This window comes from Hippopotamus amphibius, chromosome 4, assembly GCF_030028045.1.
Source record: "Hippopotamus amphibius kiboko isolate mHipAmp2 chromosome 4, mHipAmp2.hap2, whole genome shotgun sequence".
Classification (NCBI taxonomy): Eukaryota; Metazoa; Chordata; class Mammalia; order Artiodactyla; family Hippopotamidae; genus Hippopotamus; species Hippopotamus amphibius.
Window position 1 is genome coordinate 51712818 of NC_080189.1, and position 20867 is coordinate 51733684.

Genomic DNA, 20867 nt, shown 5'->3' on the forward strand with positions numbered 1-20867 from the left:
TTGGATGGTGCCCATGGCGGATAGCAATCAAGATGGCAAACAGAAGCTCCAGGGTTTTCCTTTATAATTAAACCTTGATTAGGTTTCAGGATATCTGGTATCTCAGTGCTGCCACTCATTACACTAAGTCAAATTAAACCAGTCATCAAACCTTTCCATGCCTCAGTTTCCCCATCTAGAATGCTCAAGAATCTCTGAAAGCATGGCTTCAGTTTTCCTTATGGTCCCTGGGACTGTGCAGTGCTGAGTACGTATCAGTGAGTGTTTGTCTCACTCTGATAACATCTTTGCCTCTGGAGGGTGGTGGGAGAATAGAGATGAACAGCTATAGTCTTGCTTTATCTGTCACCAATGGAGGGATTCAGAAATTCTGAAGATCCTCTGAAGGCAATTTCTCAACTTCTCTTCAACCAGGATTCAAACCATTCTTCTGACATGTTTCCCAAACTCAGCCATTATTTCATCTACAAAGTGGGGCCAATAACACCTACATCACATTGTGGTGGCAATTAATTAGATAACCTAAATGAGTAGTTCTCAAAGTGGGGTCCCTGCACTAGCAGCACCAGGACCACCTGCCAACTGCTTAGAAGTGCATATTCTGGGGCCCCACCCCACACTGAAGCAGAAACTCTGGGGTTGCCCAGTTGCATTGGTTAAAAAGCCTTCCAGGTGATTCTGATTCACATTAAAATTTGAGAACCACTGATGGAGATGAAATCAGTTGACACTTGTTTGACCCTCAAGTGTCTGCTTTTCACTTATTCATTCAGATTTATGAGCCACCCAAACCAATCCCAGATAAGCTGCAGAATTATTTATCCTCACCCCACTTGACAGATGTGAACAGTGGGCGGGAGACTTGGGAGTAGACCCTGCTCAAAAACCCAACTATAAACACTTGCTTGGGCTGCTTTTGCACTTGTCCAGAATTATTGTAATTTGACAAAATTTTTCCTCCATGTTTACATTTTTATTTTGCCTATCTTTTTATTTGACAAGAAGTTGGTTCAACAGACACTTTGTGCATCCATGAGTAGCTAGATTGTTGCCTGCACAGCAGCTTTCAGCACTTGGTGGGACACAGAGAGAAGAACACAGACCTCAGAATCAAATAGTCCTCCACTCACAACATCTGGAGGGCACCGGACAAGTTGGTCTTGGTGAAGCCTGAATTTTTCAAGAGAAAAATGGGGTTAACGACAAGAAAAGCCTCCACTTATTGAGCATCTCCTAGGTGCCAGGCACTGTGCTAGGCATTTCACACTTGATGCATATTACTTCATTTAAACCAAAAACCACGTTATCTTTTTTTCTTTAAACATACCTTATTTAAATACTTCTAATATTTTCAACATGATTTTGCAACATTCAGGGCCCATCATTTCCTTTTTCAATGTAATTAAATGACAGTAAAGACACTTTGTGGGGAAACAGCACCTCATTAATAACTAGCTTTTCAGCAAACTCTGGTAGAATGCCTCAATTGCATTAAGTGAGTGATATCAGTTGGAAAAATGAGGCTAATTTTGCTGCAGGTTTAAAGAAAGAGGAAATAACCTTTAAATAGTGGTGTATCTGTGCTTTGCAGAAGTTCTTAGTTCATACTTAATTGAAAAGCAAGTTGCTGTTGAATATTGAAAATCCTGGAAGAGTTTTTTAAAGTAATTTAATGTAGCATTTTATGGTTGCTTCTGTAGTTTAGATTTTGCAATGGATATCGAGGGATGTATATGCCTTTTGATCCCTTAGATTTAATCAGACTTCTCACTTGCTTGCTTGCATAATGGTTTATGGTACCTTTGATGATTTGCACCCAACCTAGCACTTTTAATAATTTACTGTAAAAGCATTTAATTTTTAATGGACAAGAATGGGTAAGAGGTAGCTTTTGCATTGGTAAGTGCTCTCCTGAAGACTGGAAAAAAGGAACAGTATATTTAAATTCCAAACATTATTGAAAAACATGAGTCTTTTATTACCAAAATCAAATGCATAATTGAAGAACATACCTAATCTAAAATTGTTGTTCATGCCTTATTTAACCAGAAGATAGCATTGCTTTCATGATGCTATCATGAGGACATTTTTTCAAATCCTCATTTTTTTCTTATCTTCCATGCTGTTTTCAATATTCTGTTCCACTAGATAAAGCATACATGCCACAGGGTGAAAATGTATGTCATTTTATTACATCTTGCTAATCAAGAAAAGCCCAACAAAAGAGTAATTTTTAACATATGCTACATAAAAGAAATATCATTTTATATTCATTTTCTTTAAAAGTTTTTCTAAGATCTTCATGTAATGTGCATACCTAGGAATGATTTCACAACTAGTCTTAAAAACATCAGAGTTTCCATGTGGAAAGAAAAATGGGAAGATGCCAGGATAAATATTTTTTAAGACTTGATGGAGGACAACACATATCTTGCCTTCAGAGGCACATAAAACAAAAAATGTTGCAATTGCCGGATAATCCCTTTTTCAGATATGCCATATGTAAAAATAAGAATGGCTTCACAGGACTGCTTTCTGGGGAATCAACTAACAGCCTACAGCCCTGGAAACTTATTCTACTTTTCTAACATTCCACAGCTGACTGTCCCCAGGCTTACCCTGAAATGGGCTACAGGGAGAAGTCTGATGGTCAAGGGTCCAAGTCTGAACTCTGTTTCTGGAGTGCCTTTGGAATTCAGACATCAGAGCAGTTACATGAGAATGTGAAACTCATTCTCTTTGTTTTGGCCTTCATATAGTCTTGAGGCTAAACCCTGCTACAGAGGATTAGTTCCCAGGAACCCTTGATACCTAGCCAAGGAGTTGGTGCCCTGTCAAAATTACTCCATCTAAAGATGAGAGTTGGAAGATTCAATCACCATTTCCATGCTTGGTTTCCTGGGATGAAGCAACAGGTGCCACACTTAACTGGTAAACAAGGACCCTATCTATTGCCCACCATCTTTTGGCTTCCTGGAAGGGGTTATATATAAAACAGCTCCTTTCCTTATTAGCCAGATACTCATCTGCACCCCAGCTAATGAATGGAAACTTCTAGATCTAATCAGTTGTTCCCCAGATGTGAGAGAGCAGGAACTGCTCCTGAGCAAGTTCAGGGGCACCTGGGTTGGGTGGCTGTAACAACTCTGTGCACACATACCTTTTTCTTCTCCCCAGCTCTCTTACATCCTTTGTCTCACAACAGCACCGTAAACTTTTAGAGGTAGAGAGCCCTTAGAGATCATTAGCAATCCACAGACTTTTCACCCGAAGCAATTCTGAGCTGGCTAACCTGCCCGAGATTGCAGGGAAACTGGGAAACTAGAGTTTACTAAATTGTGTGCTTTCCCCATTACATGATATGGTCTCACTCGCCTCTTCCTCTGTCTCTTTCTTCCTCCTCTCTCCCCTCCCCAACTACTGTCATCCCTTTTGTGTTTGTTCTAGGCCTCCCCATGGTGCCAGCAGCACCTGTGAGTGTCAGTTAGCTGCAGTGGTAGCCTTCATTGCTAAAAACATCAAGTGGGGAGGTGAGGAGGGAGTGGGTGTTCCTGACCCCAGCCTGACAACCTTTCTAGCTTCACTCAGTTTTTCCTCGTCCTCTTCCAACCAGGTGTGCTGCCTCTTTTTTACATTCTGACAGCACTTCCCAATGAGCTGCTTAACCCCAGCTAATTTGCCAGCCTAGTCTCAATGACAGAGACATAATTAAGTTTCCTGGGCATATTAATTCCTCTTAATGTCCTTAGTAGGTTGGGGCTTTCTGAAACATCTTCAAAAGAGAACAGGGTAATATAGAAAAGACTGTTATAAATGTAGACTTCTGGGTCCTTACCGCCTCCAAAATTTATGCCAACCAAATACACGAAGTGATACACCAAAGGGTTAACATTGGCATGGAACTAGAGTGGGGTAGAATCAGGGAGGGAGATCATTATCTTTATTCTAGTCCAACTTTTCAAAGACAAAAAAAAAAAAAACTAAGGAAGAACAAAGGAAGGAAGGGAGGGAGGGAGGGTGGAAAATATGCCTAAGCCACGATAAAATTTATAGGCTTGAAACTTAGAGTATATCAGAAAAATGTTTTAAAAATTATAAATAAAAGGGCTAAAAGCATAATATAGCCTAATCTGCAATTCTTTAAATCTATAATGCTAGGTTTTTGATGAAAGGTAAAAGGGTCTATAAATGACATTTTTTTATTTCCTTTAGCAGTTAAATAAAAGAAAATTCTGAGTTATGGACTGACAGTGAGTAGGTAAGAAAAATATCCCTGCTATGAATGGGTAGTAGAATTTTTCAGATACAGTAGACAACTCATCTCTATACAAGGGGTAAAAACATACTAAATAACAGTCAATCTTGTATTTTTGGCAGACTAAATGATTTAACCATTTCATATCAGAGTCAATCTCAATCTAATCAACTATATGGGAATTAGTCACTATAATGGAAAAAGTACTTAACTCAGAAGAATTCATTCATTAATCACATATCAACACCCCAGAGAGATAATTTTTCTGCTTAAGTTCCCAAGCTTTCCTTACTCATTCATTCCTTCAGCAGTTATTTGTCAAACCCTTACAATGAGCCAGGTACTCTGTAGGACACTGAAAGTAAAAACATATTCCTTGAAACAAAGGAAACTGTAGACTAGAAGGGCAGAAATGAAGGGGGGAAATGAAAAATAAATAAATTAGCTCGTGATCTAAACACTGATATGGACTTGAAAAAAATGCTATGGGGGTAGGGGTCGAAGGGAAGAACTATATATTCATTCTAGGGCAAATGGAGAAATCTTCACAGAAATGTGACATCTGACTGGGAACGTAAAGGATGAATTGGAGTTCATCTCAAAGTTCCCAATGAAAACCAAAGCTTAAAAATCAAGGAGGCCCAGTGTATAAGCACTTCCATTAGGCCAGCATTTCCCCATGTGTTCATAGATCTTACTTGAAAAAAGGGATTTCACAGTCAAAAGAAAGTTAGAAATGCTAAAGTCTACCCATTCAATAATTTTCTTTACAGCAGGACTTCTCAGAACCTTTACACCCCAAAATGGATACTAACTAAATACATGAAATGATACCCCAAGTGTTGACATTGGTTACTCTATGAGCAGAGAACTGGAACAGAGTAAAACCAATGCACATCACAAATGAAAAGAAGGACATAGTGCAGTGATTCCAGACTTAAGGAAAGCCCCTCTTCCTTATAGAACTTGAGGGTCTACCTGTCTGTGTACACACTTTATATCTGTATTTGTAGTCTGTACTCATGAATTTATTTTCATTCGTGTTTTGTAGTAAGGTAAGAAAAGGTGATTATATGCTCCACTAATGAATATTGAATCTCTGCTGAAAAAAGCAGCAGATGAATCTTAACATTTATTATTACTGGCATTTATTATACTGGTATCAACACTGCAACCATTCTCATTCCAGAAAGACTGTCACTGTCTTACAGGATTCTAGAGAGCTCGGCCACCGTTCTGTAGGGTGTCAGTGTTATAAGAGTAGGAAACCCAGAGTATGACGAACAATAAACATGCAGAGGTTGATAATCATGTACTTGATTACTAAATCAAATAGCAACCCAGAAATCGCTTTTCTTCTTTCTATAATGATCAACAAATAGATTGAGAATCAGATCTTCCCTTCATACTCACTGCATGTATGCGAAATAGTATGTGTTGAATTATGCTTTTTCTATTTGTAAAAAAAATACAATGTAAGTGTATTTTAAGGAACACTAAATATTAATTTTAAAAAGGGGAAAATGCAAATGGCCTAGATAACATAGTGAAAGATGGGTGACCTGGTGGGTCACTATTCCCGTGAACAGAACTTCAGAAACTGCAGATAAAGAAAGACCTCAGGCCTCTTACATGACACTATTTAAAGCATGTGCTACCTGTATAATAGGCTGGAAAGGGGCTATTCAATTGATGAAGGGAGATTTAGATCTATGACTTACATTATCATGATGAATCCTATATTAATATTAAAGTTCTATCCATCACATTGGAAATTTCCCTAGAGGGTTTTTTAACATTTCCCTGGTGACTGCCTTAATATGTAAATCAATGCCATCTTGAGAGGCCAGAGCAGAATCTCTGCTTATAACTTTTTCTACATTATACTTTTTCCCATTTTATTTCTGTGCAAATTGAATCCTTTTTAGTTTTAGAAAAAAAGTCATCCTCTCTTCAGATAATCCGAGTTCATATTGCTCTCACAAATGCTCTCTTTCAGCCATTCCATGTGGTTTCCTATTTCCCTTTTGTTTGCTGATAGTAAAATTAGCAGCAGTAAGAGGTCTGCTCTGTAGGCTTAGGAAACTTGGCTCAAGCTGTTACTACAAGCAATAAATGCTGGCCAAGCTTATATTTTGTAGGCTGTAAAATGTTGGATACCATAGCTCAGACTCTTTGGTCGGTGGCCACGGTCTGCAAATGTCACATTTCATCAAAATCACTTCAGCAACTGCTGTTCACATGCCTGTCCAAAGAGAGAGAGAGAGGGTGATGCAATTGGATCACCAGGGAAAGGAGTTGGTCTCTCGGTACTAATTTGCAGTGTATTAGGAACAATGCTGCCCCAGGTTCTCGGGTGTAACGATAATCTGGGGATCTCCTTGACCCTAATTACAAGATGCTCCAAACTGAACTGCATTTGAGATTTGGAGTGGGGGTCAAGGAAAATAATAATAGGCCAAGAATTATTCACTAGGCCTGATTCCTTCTTCTGTGCCAGAAAGAAAACCTAGAGTATAAAAGCCCATCTTCTGCCAACCTTCCAATTATGCTCTCCTCTCTCCCAGCCTGCATCCCAGCCTACAGTGAGCTGTAGAAGACAGTAAGACTAATAGCAGCAGCGGTAGCAACAACCAGTACCCGACCCTTTGGGGGGAATTTCTGGGCTGATGACTCAGCCAGCCCTGCAGAGAATTTGCTCAATTTTTCTCCATATAGGTTGTTCAGACCCTTTGACTGGACCACTGGACAGAGAGCATGTGGACACTGAGTGGGTACCTTTCACCGCACAGCTTAATTTTGTTCCAGATGTAGCCAACCGCCATCACCCTCCTCAACTCCCTCTTCACAATTTACCCCTCAGAAGGCTTCCCAGAGGAAGGTGGGCATCCTCTGCCCAGGCTGTCTCCTGAGGGAGAGGGGTCAGCATAACTCAGAGCATCCCGAACTCTCTTTACTGTATGTGGTTAGAGAAGAGGGCTGTGGGATCAAATGCACAGCCTCTTAGATGGAGAGCATCTACTGCCAGCAATGGAAAGGAGGAATTACCTGGCAGATTTTTCATTTGAAAAACTTTATAAATTTTTAAATCTTACTCTTTCAAAATGAGCCATAAATGGGTCAAATGATACAGAATAGTAAAATGGATGTGATATGAATTCTTTATAATTATGGAAATGGCAGCTTCGTTATTGGTTACATGAGTCACGTAACATGTAATTCCCCATCTTGGGTTATTAATAATGGATACACAGTTATCAAATTGTTTTAATGAACACTTCTGAAATACTTTCTGTCACTAAAGGCAAATATTTTATTGTAGACAGATATGGTTGTAGGACCAACCTAGGATGTCCCATTATTACTACTTCTAATTTAGTGTAAATACGGTCAAAAAAAAATGACAGAGAACAATGAAGCTAATTATCAAAAGAACATATGCCTATATTGGCAATTTTACACAAGAGTCTTATTTTTACTATCCCCAAAATAAACACTCCTTACTGATCGGTACACAGTTCGTTATACATGGAGAGGAAATTTGGAGTGTTTCCAAGGAAGACTACCCAAGGATCAGGCAAAGAATGGAAAATCTGCCAATATAATAGAAAAACAAACTTTCTTGCTCCAAAGGCAATGAACCATTCTACTCTGGGTCACAGAACACACCTGACCTTAGTAAACTCAGTGCAAAGAAATGAGGCAGGCCAGTATCACCACAGCATTACAAAGGGCATGAAACATTTCGGAAAGAGGCCCAAGTTGAAAAGAGCTTAGGACCATTTAGAGGCCAAACCACCTGGTCTTGAAATTCTCAGGACAGTACTTCATATCTGGTGCTGAGCATAATGCTGGAATCGGGAGTGCCTCCAAATGCCAAAGAGGAACACCTGAGCCAGGGCTCTCACCTGCCAGGGGAGAAAGGGAATCTTACATGCTCTCAAAGTTGGCACTGCTTTTGATGGATATATGGAGAAATAGCTGGGAATTGTGCCCTCGGCTGCCCCAAGGGAAGGAAGATCTAGAATTTATTTTGTTATGTTTTTATCATCAAAGCTCCACACAAGCCACAAAAATATCACACAAGAACACCTGCTTGCAAAAACAAAGACCCAGATGGCACCGATGAAAGCACTGTCTGCTGGTGTCACCAGGCTAGGATAGAGACCTCCTCAGCACCTTTAGAGAGAAACAGAGAAATAGCCACACCAACACAGGATGGTTAAGATGCCCTTTGACTGCACGTCAGAACTTAGTTTTTCATCAGCTTGGGAAGCAGTTTTCCTCTGCACAGGGAATTGGATTCAGGGAGAGAAGAGTCCAGATTCTCCCTTACACTCTCTTTCCTGCTGTTTTGAACACCTATTGTACCATCTTCCCAGTAGCACCATCCACCCCCAACTCTTCCACAGGTGTGCAATTAGATCTTCTATGTTAGTGCAGTGTGACCCACCCCGCCACAGATGATTGGTTCAGGATGAGGCAACTTATCTAGACTGGGCCAATCAGAATCCTTCCCTGGCACGTTGAATCTAGAACTGAGATGAGGCAGTTTCTCATGGGGTGGCTGAAATAGAGGATATGTAAACTCAGAAGTTATTGGCAAAGAGAGAAGCAGAAAGATCAAGACAGCAGTAGGAGGGAATAATGAAGCAGATGCACAGAGAGAAGAAATGAGGATGCAGGAGAAAGTCCCGATGGTGATTTGAGTCCTAGGCTCCAAATGTTCTATAGGCCCCAATCTCATTCATAAGACATCCCAGTATGCTTATAATAAATTCCCCATTTTGTTTAAACACATCAGAAGTTTTAGTAATGTGCAGCCAAGGACTTGAGTAATCTGTCAGGTGAAGGACAGCCTAGTTTTGCAGCTGTGCCAATAACGAAAGCCTCAACTACAAAACATTTACATGAACAGGAAACTGCTTAAGAGCCAGGGAGGTCCAAAGTGAAGTCACAGTGAATTTTCTTCTATTCCATCTCTCACCACGCCCTGTTTAGCCTGTGTACCAGGGACTGCCTCAGATTCTAGGACTCCTTCTCCCTGTATATTCTAATCCAAATGAGATCAGGTCAAGATATTCATCAAGAAAAGTTCTAAGGCGATAAATTTAAACAAACAAATCAGCCTAACGTATATGAAAACATAGGAAGGGTGATTCCACTGCTCTTGACCTAGAGGTTGGGGAATGGGGCACAGACAGAGGGAGTATTTACTGGAAGATCCACACTGATCTCCTAGTCTGATGCTTCTAGACCATGGATCATTGGCTACTGCTATCATTAAATCAGAAGGGGCTCCACCAGAGCCCATCAGCCAAAGCCCACTATTGGGTTTTTTTTTTTAAATAGGCTTTTTTTTTTAAGATTTTATGATTTATTTTATTATTTTATTTTTGGCTGCACTGGGTCTTCGTTGCTGTGCACAGGCTTTCTCAAGTTGCAGCAAGTTGGGGCTTCTCTTGTTGCGGAGCACAGGCTCCAGGTGCACGGGCTACGGTAGCTGTGGCTCACAGACTCTACAGTGCAGGCTCAGTAGTTGTGGTGCATGCGCTTAGTTGCTCTGTGGCATGTGGAGTCTTCCTGGCCCAGGGCTTGAACCTGTGTCCCCTGCATTGGCAGGCAGATTCTTAACCACTGCGCCACCAGGGAAGCCCAAAGCCCACTATTCTTAAACTGCTCTGGGTCATTCAAGTCTATATTTATAATCGGCTATTGTCCTTAGAGATAGTATGCCTGCTTGTGCATCTAAATATATTCTCAAACCTTTACTAGTTTTGTCTATTCTCTTTACTATAGGTACTCAAAGAGGAAGTATCTGATTTCTTAAATTCACCTGGTACAAAACCCAGTATAGAATTAAATCTAGTAGATATTTAATAGGATTATGTTAACACTTATTCAGTCTGTTTAACCTCCATAAGTACAGAGTTTCTGTCTACATCTCACCTTTTACAATCAGGGGATTACCAGAAAATCTTCTCCTTTAATTAAATTTATACCCAAAGTCACTGTAGGTTTAAAAGTATGTTTTAAGCGCCCCTCCAAATACAACTACTTGGCCGAGGGTTTTCTATTCGCTTGCTGAGAACTGGTTGTGCTTTATATGTTATGGACTTGATTGAGTTTAGCCAGCAGAACTGCCATGCTGTAATTCCTGGCTGTGTCATGGACACATCCCTTTGGGGGTCCAATAAAACCAGTGTTGAAGAGAAGTGTAACCCCCTTCTCAATGATGAAGTCCAGCCAGTGTAATCAAAGGGCCCACTGGTATGAGGTACTCACATGAGCTCAGACCTAGAGCAAAGAGGCAGAAAGTATGGTCAAAGCCAAAGGACTGGTAACAGGAAAAAATAAAGTCCAAGTGTCCATGTCTTAGTGCAAGTGTTAGAGCCAGGCCAGCTTCTGCTCAGAACCAAGGCAATTGCTTGGCTGCTGTGGACCTCATGGGAGCTCTCACCAACTGCCCTCAGGAGCACAGAATCCACGTGACCCCCAATCAGAAAGAAAAAAACAAACAGCAACAACCCATTCATATGCATATTTCAATTCAACTCCTTTTCATTTTTTTCCATCAGAGATTAAACAGCATCTAGGAGGGTCCCTTTGAATGATCGTGCTAATTTTTATTGGTCACCCATCTGCCCTTAATCCTCTGTTTGAGATGAGAAACAGTTGTCTTTTTAAATACCCTCCAAAACCCACATCAGTGTAGGTTTAAGCAACAGATTTCCTTCCCAGTGAAGATGTGGCCAGGATAGTGTAAAAAGCTAGCCTAAGGATTAGGTTAGGTCCTTCCTAAGCTATTCAAAGTCTCACACTTTCTTTTTATTAGAGCAAATTATTATTTGAAGAACACATTCCACATTTTGGAGCAGAATCCTTCAAAGAAAGATAAAAATAAAAACAACAACAACAACAACAAAACCAAGATATTGAAAAAGCACACACTTTGTAAGAAACTAAATTCTTCTGCCCAGGTTGGAAAAACAAGATGGCTGCTTGCATATTTTAAGAATATCAAAAGACAAGATTGGCCAAAAACAGAGAAAAAAAATCCCAGCAAAGGTTGGTTTCCATTACCTGTATTTGTATAAAAGCTATGTGTTGTGTTAACTAAACATCTGGTCTTTGTCCCTCATGTAGAGAATTCTGAGTTTTCCTGACACTTTGGCAAGAAGTACCACAACCCCCTGCCAGGCTAGTAAAAATCACACATTCTTCCTGCAAGGGAAAAAATGTCAATAAAAATGAAACATTAAAAAACATAAAAGCTCAAGTTGGAAAGGCTTGCTGTGGAGAGTCTGCTTCCTAATCAACCTTGCACAACGGCTTTAAATATTTTTTTAAACAGTACCACATCATATCGTTTGAAAGATCTAATACTGATACTGCAAATTTGCTCAATATATTGTTCTAAAATATGTCCATTAGATATAGGGACCTTGCCATTTAATCAACCTTCTAGAATAAATCATGTGAATTAATTTTTATAAATATTTAATGTTTATTCTTGTATTCTACAAATTGCCTCTTTAAGTTATTTCAACTAGAATTGAATTTCAACTGCTTTTACTACATAAAGGAATAATCTTTGTCTCACATTCATATCGGCACCTTCCAAGGGCCTGGCATTGCAATCTGTCATAGTAAAAAGCACAGAAGTAAATACAATCCTGCTACCAAAATTTGACAAGCTCATTATAACAAGCCACTCATAAATCCTGAAACAAAGGCTCCACCACACATTTTAAAAATAATCATTTTACAGAATTTGCATAGGGATATTTTTGTTTAGAAACAAGGCAGGTATTTCTCTCTGCACACATAATACTGAAGTAAATTATATAGAAATACCACCACCCACCTCTAAAGAGGGCCAGAAATTAGTTAACAAATGGTTGCAAAATAGTTTGCAAACATGAAATGCAAAGTAAGACTATAATGGCCATTAATTCTTCTGCATAGTATAACAATTGGATTATGCTTAGAGGGAAAGGAAGGAAGAAATAAACAATGTAAAAAGGCAACTGCCTGGGAAGTAAATGGCTAGGTTCAGGGCAAGGAGAAGGGCTCTATAATGAGGTTCCTCTGGATATTAAAATTCATCACCTCTTTGGTAGATCTTGCCATGGCCTCAGGGGACCTGGATCAATGTGTGGAGTGAGCTGGCCCTTCTATATAGATTTAAATAAAAACATACAGCCCATGGCACAAAAACAGCCTCTTATTTGAAATGTTTTAGTAGGAGTTCGGATAAACCAGAGCCTTGCGAAGTCCTATACCCAAGTCAGCTCAGTTCCTGATTGGTGGAAATGATTTGTCCCCCACTCTACCTGCCAGAGGTAAGCGTGCAGCTAGTGGGCGTGGACAAATACTATGCAATCAGAGAACATTTTTCTGTGCTCAGCCAGTGGGCCTAAGAAGTCTGCCTATGGAGATTCCCTGAAGCATCATCAGGAAGCCCTCCTGGAGGCTGTGCAGTCCCCTTTCACACCCTTCCTGATGTTTGGGCCCATCAACATGGCAGGATCCATCAGGACATATTGAACTTATCAAGCTGCATGCTCCACTACAACAGAATAAACCTAAACTCACATTCAGCCTACCTATACCTGCTGTCCATGTAAATGTCTCAGTCTGGGAAAGCCTTCAGTGTGAATCCTCAACAAGAGAATGTGGGACTTCCCTAGTGGTCCAGTGGGTAAAACTCTGTGCTCCCAATGCAGGAGGCCCAGGTTCAATTGCTGGTCAGGGAACTAGATCCCACATGCATGCCACAAGTAAAAGTTTGTATGCTGCAACTAGGAAGCCTGCATGCCACAACTAAGACCTGGCAGAGCCAAAATAAATAAATAAATATTAAAAAAAAAAAAACATTAAAAAAAAAAGAGAGAGAATGTTAAGATGTTATGATTTCAGAATAAGCCACAAACTTAAGGTCTAAAAATGTCTGTCTCACTAAAGAGAAAACTCTGGTCGATGGCCAAAACTGAGACAAATAACAAGCAACTTCAGTTTTAACTCCTATTCCCGATACTAATGAAAAATTTATTCATTTATTTAGAAATAAATTTTCCTGAGCATCTGTGAGCTAGACGACAGAAATACCTCTATGATCTGCACAAGCAAGGTCTTGCCCTCACACAATTTACAGAGTAATGGAAGAGGAGACCAGGAAACAGGGCGAGTTAGTGAAAAGAGCCATGACGGAAGAACAAAGAACCACTGATTGGAGTGCAAAGTCAGGGGAGACTCATCCCGACAGAGGATGCCTCAGCTGAGACCCAAACAATGAATTGGTGTAAGAAGGACAGAGGGGAGTGGATACATACCCCATGCACAGGAAAATCATGGGCAGAAGCCTGGAAGCAAGAGACAGTTCATCCATTTGGAAGAACAGATGGAAGTCTGTCATAAAACAGGGTTGGTAGGGAGTGGCAAGAGAGAATGCTGGAGAAATAAGCAGAGAACAGGACCTGAAGAGTGGGCTAAGGGATCCCAAGGGAAGTGGAAAACCATTGAAAGGTATTAAGGAAGAAATCATAAGTATATTGTATTTTATAAAAATTTTTCTGATTGTACAGTGGAGGAAGAACTGGAGAGGACCAAGACAAAGGTCTAAGCAAGAGAAAATGACGAACTGAGTAAAAGCAATGGGGTTAGAGAGAAGTGAACAGAGGTAAGAGCTGTTTAGAAGTTAGGGGAGAATGGGCTTGATTGGGTAAACAAGCATAGGGAGTCAACGTTCAGATTGCTTGCATTCAAATCCTGGATCTGCCGCTTATAGGCAAAGTTACTTCCTCTTTCCTCACCTTAGTTTCCCTTTCCATAGAGTAGGAACAATAATGATACCTGCTCATGGGATTATTATGAAAGATAAACAAATTAATTCACAAAGTGTTTAACAGCATTTTAACAGAACAGTTCCAGGCACATAACACACGGTCAAAAAATATAGGCCATTATTCTTGAGTGCAATAGCTCAAAACTAGAAAAAGCACAATTGTTCATTAACTGTAGAACGTGATGTGGAAGGAAAGGGAAGGAAACAGTAATAACCTATTACTATTAATACTAATACTATATAAATACTAATAATCTATTACTACTAATCTCACAAAGGATTTTAGCTTGGATAAATGGGTGGATGACAGTATATGTACCAATTACCTAGTTATTGCCTCTCAGCTCCAAATCCACCCTTTATTCCTTCACTGATAGTGGAGATGGACCCACTAAGCATGTCCCCTTTGCAGCTGGCACAATTTTAAGCTTTGTCAGTAGTGGGCACTAGAGGGATACGGCAGGAGGAAGGGGCTTCCCTTCCTGGTTCAGGTTTGCTTCTCTGTGCTCCTGCAAATGGCTGGCAGCAATCCATGTACGGGACATCCCTTAGCACTCGTCCCCATTGAATTTCAGTGGCAGATTCTAAGTAAGTCTCAGGAATATCCCAGAAATTGCCTCCCCAGCATTGGCGCATCTGCACCGCAGAAGAGTGTCCACACCTGTGATTATGGACAGGCTCTGGCCCAGGGTGACCCAGCAGACTTCTCTGCCATCAACACCTTCTCCGATACAGCCTGAATTCCAGTCGGTTTGTCCTTTCCTTGGATTCTCTCCTTTGGCCCTCATGTATTTTTTACCCCTTTATGGTTAATCTCCTATTATGATTAATAATTCACTACATTAACCATTTCCAATTCAAATTACTGTGTGTTTTCTGTCTTCTGATCGGACCCTGACCCATACAGAAACTATTCATTGAAATGGAAAACAGGTATTGAACAGATAAATTCCATTTTGGACATACTGGACTTGAGATGCTTGTGGGACACCCCACAGCACTGTCTGATAGGAAGCTGAGTATCTGAGGTTTCCAAAGTTTAGGAGAAGTGTCCAGGATGGAGAGTAAAGCTTAGAAGGGAGTAGCCTTAAGGTCTCTAAAATCTTAGTAAATGAAGCGTGTGTGTAAATGCCACGTCAGGGAGAGAGATTTTATTTTTGTATGCTCATATGTCTCATCAAGAATCCCTAAATGAACTATGTATATAGTAGCATTTTTCATCAAAAGATTTATGGTGATTTCATACTGTATATGTTAGGTAATGTTCTCATATCTGTTAACATCTTCAAAGCTAACGGATGATGTAGCTGAAAAGAGCCAAGCCCTATATTAATAAGATTAGAGCTCTAATTACACTCCAAACATGGAAGTTTAAACCCAGTTGAGGCAAGGGAGTAATTAGTCACATCAGCTACTCTGGATACTGACTGCAGTCAGAAAAATTAATTGATGTGCCAAAACCCCAAGTAGCAGCATGGAAAACTGGTGAACTGCTAAAGTTTGAAACAACTACCTCCAAGCATGTTTTAAAAGAGACCCAGGCTGATCCATTCCACTTTTTGCAGGGTCTAAACTCAGCCAACATAACTTGCCCCTTGCTTCACCCATTTCTCAAAAGTTTGGATCTACTGACCACAAAAAAAAAAAAAAAAAAAAAAAAAAGTAAGTTCCATCAGCAGTTTGCAAAGGAACAATTTGAAAGAGAAATGTATTAAATCCTCAGGGAAATTAAATCCAAATAATCCAATAACAGCATTACAAAATTAACATTAGACTATGAATTGAATTAACTGCCTCCTACTGTGGGGATTCTTGGCCACCACAGTCCAAAACGAATGAGCCCAATGATGTCCACTGCCTTAAGAGAGGCCACACGCCAGTGTGATCTTGCGGTACCCAGAGTTTACCCACAACTGTTTTTCAACATTCTGATTTATTCTGGAGACCTTTAATACAGAGAAAGGTCTTCACTTCTGCCCATCTCATACCTCAAATTATGGTAGGTTGGTGAGAGAAGCTAGAGGTGGTACAATTCTTGACATAAAAGGTGCAATTTTATGACTTGCTCTTTTGTGAATTCACTTCTAAGTGCCTATACCTAGAAGTAGCTGGAGTGTTAGAAATTGATCAGCAAAAGGTGTTTTTCTCCTGAGAGGGTTGAATGGACAGGTGGGAACGAATAGTGATTTCTCTAGAACCTAGGCAGAACCTCTAGTGATAAGGGAGGTCTTTAAGAACACCAGTCAGCTGCTCTGAAATAGACTTGCTTTGGCATTTCAGTAAATAAACATTTATCTCTGTAAATTCTTTTCTTATGCCATGATGTCAAGCGTGCCTGTGGCAATGAGATATTACCTAAATAATATGGGCCAGGGGAGCAAAAAATTAGCATGTGTGTGATTTACCAATCTTCTGCCAGGGTTCTTAAGAGGTTGGAGATGGAAGGTAGGATGCGGCATCGTCATAGAAATAAAATCCTGGTGATTTATACAATTTTCCCAAATAAGGCCCACAGGGCAAATACGAAAGGCCTTGAGCTGCCTCCAGCTTCTCCTGAGACAGCCAGTTTGTCAGAATGCCTATGGCTGGGTCTTACGCACACCCTTCACATTACAGCTGGCATTTACTCCTGAAGCTTTTTAATAACCAAATAGCATTTTACAAAAAGTTAATTAATGGCATTTTATTTGGGTCTTATGTGACTTGGAATTCTTTTCACACTAGTAATTTTGTCTGACATTTTGAAAATACTATGCCTAACTCTTTTGTGTGAATAAAAAAAAAATGTAACATAGCTAGCATGTATTGAAGACTTTTCTCCTTCTCCCAAGGATTGACGCAAACACCAAAAACAAAATACTTCTTGTTTGAGCTCAGAGAAATGAAGCATTCTGTTTGTTTAGAATCCTAATGACGATGGCCCCAAACTTATCTAATTAAATGCTCCTTCATAATGAAGAGAATTTATTTTCAAAGTTAATGAATTTGCAAGCAGAAATGTTGCTGTCTTCCTAGAATGAATTGCCCACATTCCTTACATATATATTTCAGTTAAACACTAATTAATGTTGGTGCTTGAAACACGTGGGATTGATTTCGCTGTGAAAGCGAACTTTGTTTTTAGACAGTATAAAAAGACCACAGTTTTCCTTCTTGTAGACATCAGCCTGCACATATAAACTTAATTCTAGATTTTGGTCAAAATGGAAATTATTTCATCAAAACGATTCATTTTATTGACTTTAGCCATTTCAAGGTTAACATCAAACATCTTCTGTACAGATGAATCAATCATGCCGAATCTGCACAGCAAAAAGAATTATGACAAACATTCTAAGGTAAGTTTTTGAACTCCATCTAACATGACTAGCATTAACTATTGAATATTTGTCCCGGGTCTAATGCTTTGTAAAGAGTAAGGCATAGGTTGTGTTTTGTTTTTTGTCACACTTCAGCCTTCTCATGGTGTACTGCTATAACTTGTATTTTGTAGCACAACAGCACACAGCCTGGCCTCTCGTGACCATTTCAGCGCAGAGTATGATACTTAGCAAGTGTAAGGCACATTAATAATTTTCAATTGACTCAGAACTGCACAGTTGTAATAAATGGTTGCAGAAATAAGTACGGGATACATTTCAGCTGGACATTTGAATTGTCTTTCTATAGCTAAGCAAAAAATGTTTATCCCTAGATGGTGGAATTCCATATTATTTTTATTTGCTTCTCTATGCCTTTATATAATCTCCAAATTTGCTGAAATGAGTAGGTATTACTTTTTACAATCAGAAAACAGTTATGTGAAAATCTTCATGTGGACAAACATTGATGGTAAAACAAATTAAATATTTGATGTACTTTAAATGGTTCCTCTAAAGCTGGTAGAGTAGTGGTGTAGTAACCCACAAACCAAGCAGTGTTTTACTAATGTAATTTACTATTAACATAAAAATACAATCAGTTTCTTGAGAAATGCTTTTAGAGTGGAACTCTGAATATGAGCAGGTAAAAAAGAAGCCTCCTGCAACTGTACCCCAAAACCTGGCTAGCATCTCTGCTTTCATGTGCCCACCACTTTGTCTTTTAAAGAGAGGGGAAACAAGAGACATGGAGAGGCAGCGGGAGGTGTCTCTAAAAGCAAAATATAAAAACATATGAAATACTTCATAAACAACATGAATCAAACACTGAAGAATAGCTGCTTAAAATAAACTTTTGCCTCATTTCAATACTTCATTATATTCTTACTGCTCGAACACATTGCTGCATTCACTGTATATATTTTATTAATATTTTATAGCTGTCTTACAATAGTCCAGGGACGAAGAAACTAGATTGCTTTAAGAAGCTTAATACAAATTATTTATTTTAAAAATTCTGCACATGAAAACACAAACTTTGTTTATAGCTTTAACAATTCCACAGATTAAAGTCTGGATTTAACTTATTTGAGGTTCAAATCTATTGCTTATAACAATAATAAGTTATTTTAATGGTTATTTCTAATTACAGCCTAGAGGAGATCTAGGCTGGGAAAAAGAAAGAAGTCTCAATTTTGAAGAATTAAAAGGTTGGGGTCCCAAAAACGTCATTAAGATGAGTACACCTGCAGTCAACAAAATGCCACCCCCAGCAGCCAACCTGCCACTGCGATTTGGGAGGACCATGGCAGAAGAAAGAAGCACTGGGGCAATGCCCAAGCCGCCTCTGAGATTTGGAAGAAACAGAGAAGACAACATCTCGAGACGTGTTCCTAATCTGCCTCAAAGGTTTGGGAGAACAACAGTAGCCAAAAGTGTCACCAAGACGCTGAGTGATTTGCTCCAGTCACCATCTGCCAATGGGTTACTTTACGCTCTGACCTGCCAGCCCCAAGAAATCCAGAATCCTGACCAAAAGAACCAAAGGTAAATACTTGAACACCAATTAAAATGCATAAGCAGTTATGTAGAGCTAATCCAGAAACTTTAAAAAGGTTTACATGTTTTCAAAAGAAGTTTCTAAGAAAGTTTCTTAGAAGAAAAAGGAAAAGGCACAGGGAAATAAACACCTGTAAGTTGAGAGCTATAGAAGGTCAGTTATCAACATGACTATAGGTATAAAGTAATGAGCTGACTTCCCCTAAGCCACATATGGGCATCCCACTCATTAGTGCACAGCCACACCCTAGGTAGTAACAGGCGATGACAGAGTCGGGAATTCATGCCTATTGTCCAACATTTGACCTCTCTAACATAAAAGGTCGGCATGAGGGAGTTGTCTGCAAGTACAAAGGACACCATCTCAAATTTAGAAGATCTTCTTCCTCAACTTTAAATCAAAATTTCTTTTTCCAGGATCTCACTTTATAAATAATTCCTATTATGATAATCATTCTTTATATTGATATGTATTTATTGAATATCTACTAGTACAAATCAGAGTGCAAGCTACAAGAGGTTCAAAAATTTAATAAGCTACCTACCTATTATTTTCTAGTACAGAGCATATGTTAAAAAAAGTTTTGTATAAAATTCAACCTGACACTTTAGTTAAGACCTGAAGGAAATAAGGAGGCAAGTTGTGATATCTTATCAGCGAGATCTTCTCAGAGCACTCCTGATTTATTTTTTAGCATGGTACTTATCCTCTCCTGACATATTATATATTTAGGGTCCATCCCATTTACTAGAATTTCAGTTCTATAAATCCCATAATTTTTGTCCATTGCCATATTGCCAGTGCCTAGAACTCTTTGGAGGTAGTAAGCCCTCGATAGTTGATAGGATAAATGAAATGATATGAGAGGCACTAATAAGGACCTGCAGAGGTTCAAAAAAAAGAAAAAGAATGTTTCTCCATGTGGGAATCCAGGGATGTTTCATTGAGTTGGACTTTGAATGGTGGCTCTATTTTGAACATTCAGAGACTAGAGGGAGGAGAGAGGATATTTTCAGGCAAACACAGGAGTATGAACAAAGGTACTAAAGCAAGGTGAGCCAAGAAGAGCTGGGGCTCAGTTTCACGAGAAGAGGAAAGAAGATGAGAAGGGTGGGGTAACAGCAGAGGGTGCAGATATTCAGAGCCACGTAAAATATTCTGCATATTGTTCCTCAGGAAAAGGAGAACCACTGATGTTTCTGCTGAGGTCCTGGGATATGACACAGATAGAGTTTGGCAACTCATCAGATGCTGGGAGTGGGGTGGCAATGGGGGGGATGAGTCAGTGGTAACGTGGTCATCCTCAGTGCCCATGGCAAATTCCGGGTGTCACCAACGTCTCACTTATTTCAAGTAAAACACAGTTCAACTCAAGTATAGTTAGGCAGTGAGGATCATGGCCTGCACTTGTATATGCTTTCACATGCGATTGTTGTGATGGGGGAGAATACTCTGCACTGCTTACATTTTAGGAGGCTGGGATTCAAGAACATAAATGATGCAGAATTGAAACAAGAAAAATAAGGGATCTGGAGCCTGTCCCTAAAGAAGACGTAAAGCTGTGGCCTGTAATCTGCAAACAACTCTATGCTGGAGACAACAAGGGGTGAAGTCACCGCCCTCTTTTAATAGATGATCATTCACAGCAGCTTTTCCTTCTCAGTACAACTCATACCTTAAATGTTTAAAAAAAAAAGTAAAGAATATCATAATGTAAAGATGAAATAATTTTATCTAAATAAAAAGAGCATTGCCTATACTTAAGAAGCAACGGGGAGGGACTTCTCCGGCGGTCCAGTGGTTAAGACTCCACGCTTCCAATGCAGGGGGCACGGGTTCGATCCC

General features: G+C 39.6%; 1 protein-coding gene across 1 annotated transcript; it reads left to right on the forward strand.

Annotated features, from left to right (window-relative positions):
* The first annotated feature begins 17305 nt into the window (after positions 1–17305).
* Positions 17306–20546, forward strand: NPVF (neuropeptide VF precursor). Its single transcript, XM_057733522.1, has 3 exons — positions 17306–17440; positions 18615–19009; positions 20495–20546. The coding sequence occupies exons 1-3, from the start codon at positions 17306–17308 to the stop codon at positions 20544–20546; spliced, it is 582 nt and encodes a 193-aa protein (XP_057589505.1).
* The last annotated feature ends 321 nt before the right edge of the window (positions 20547–20867 follow it).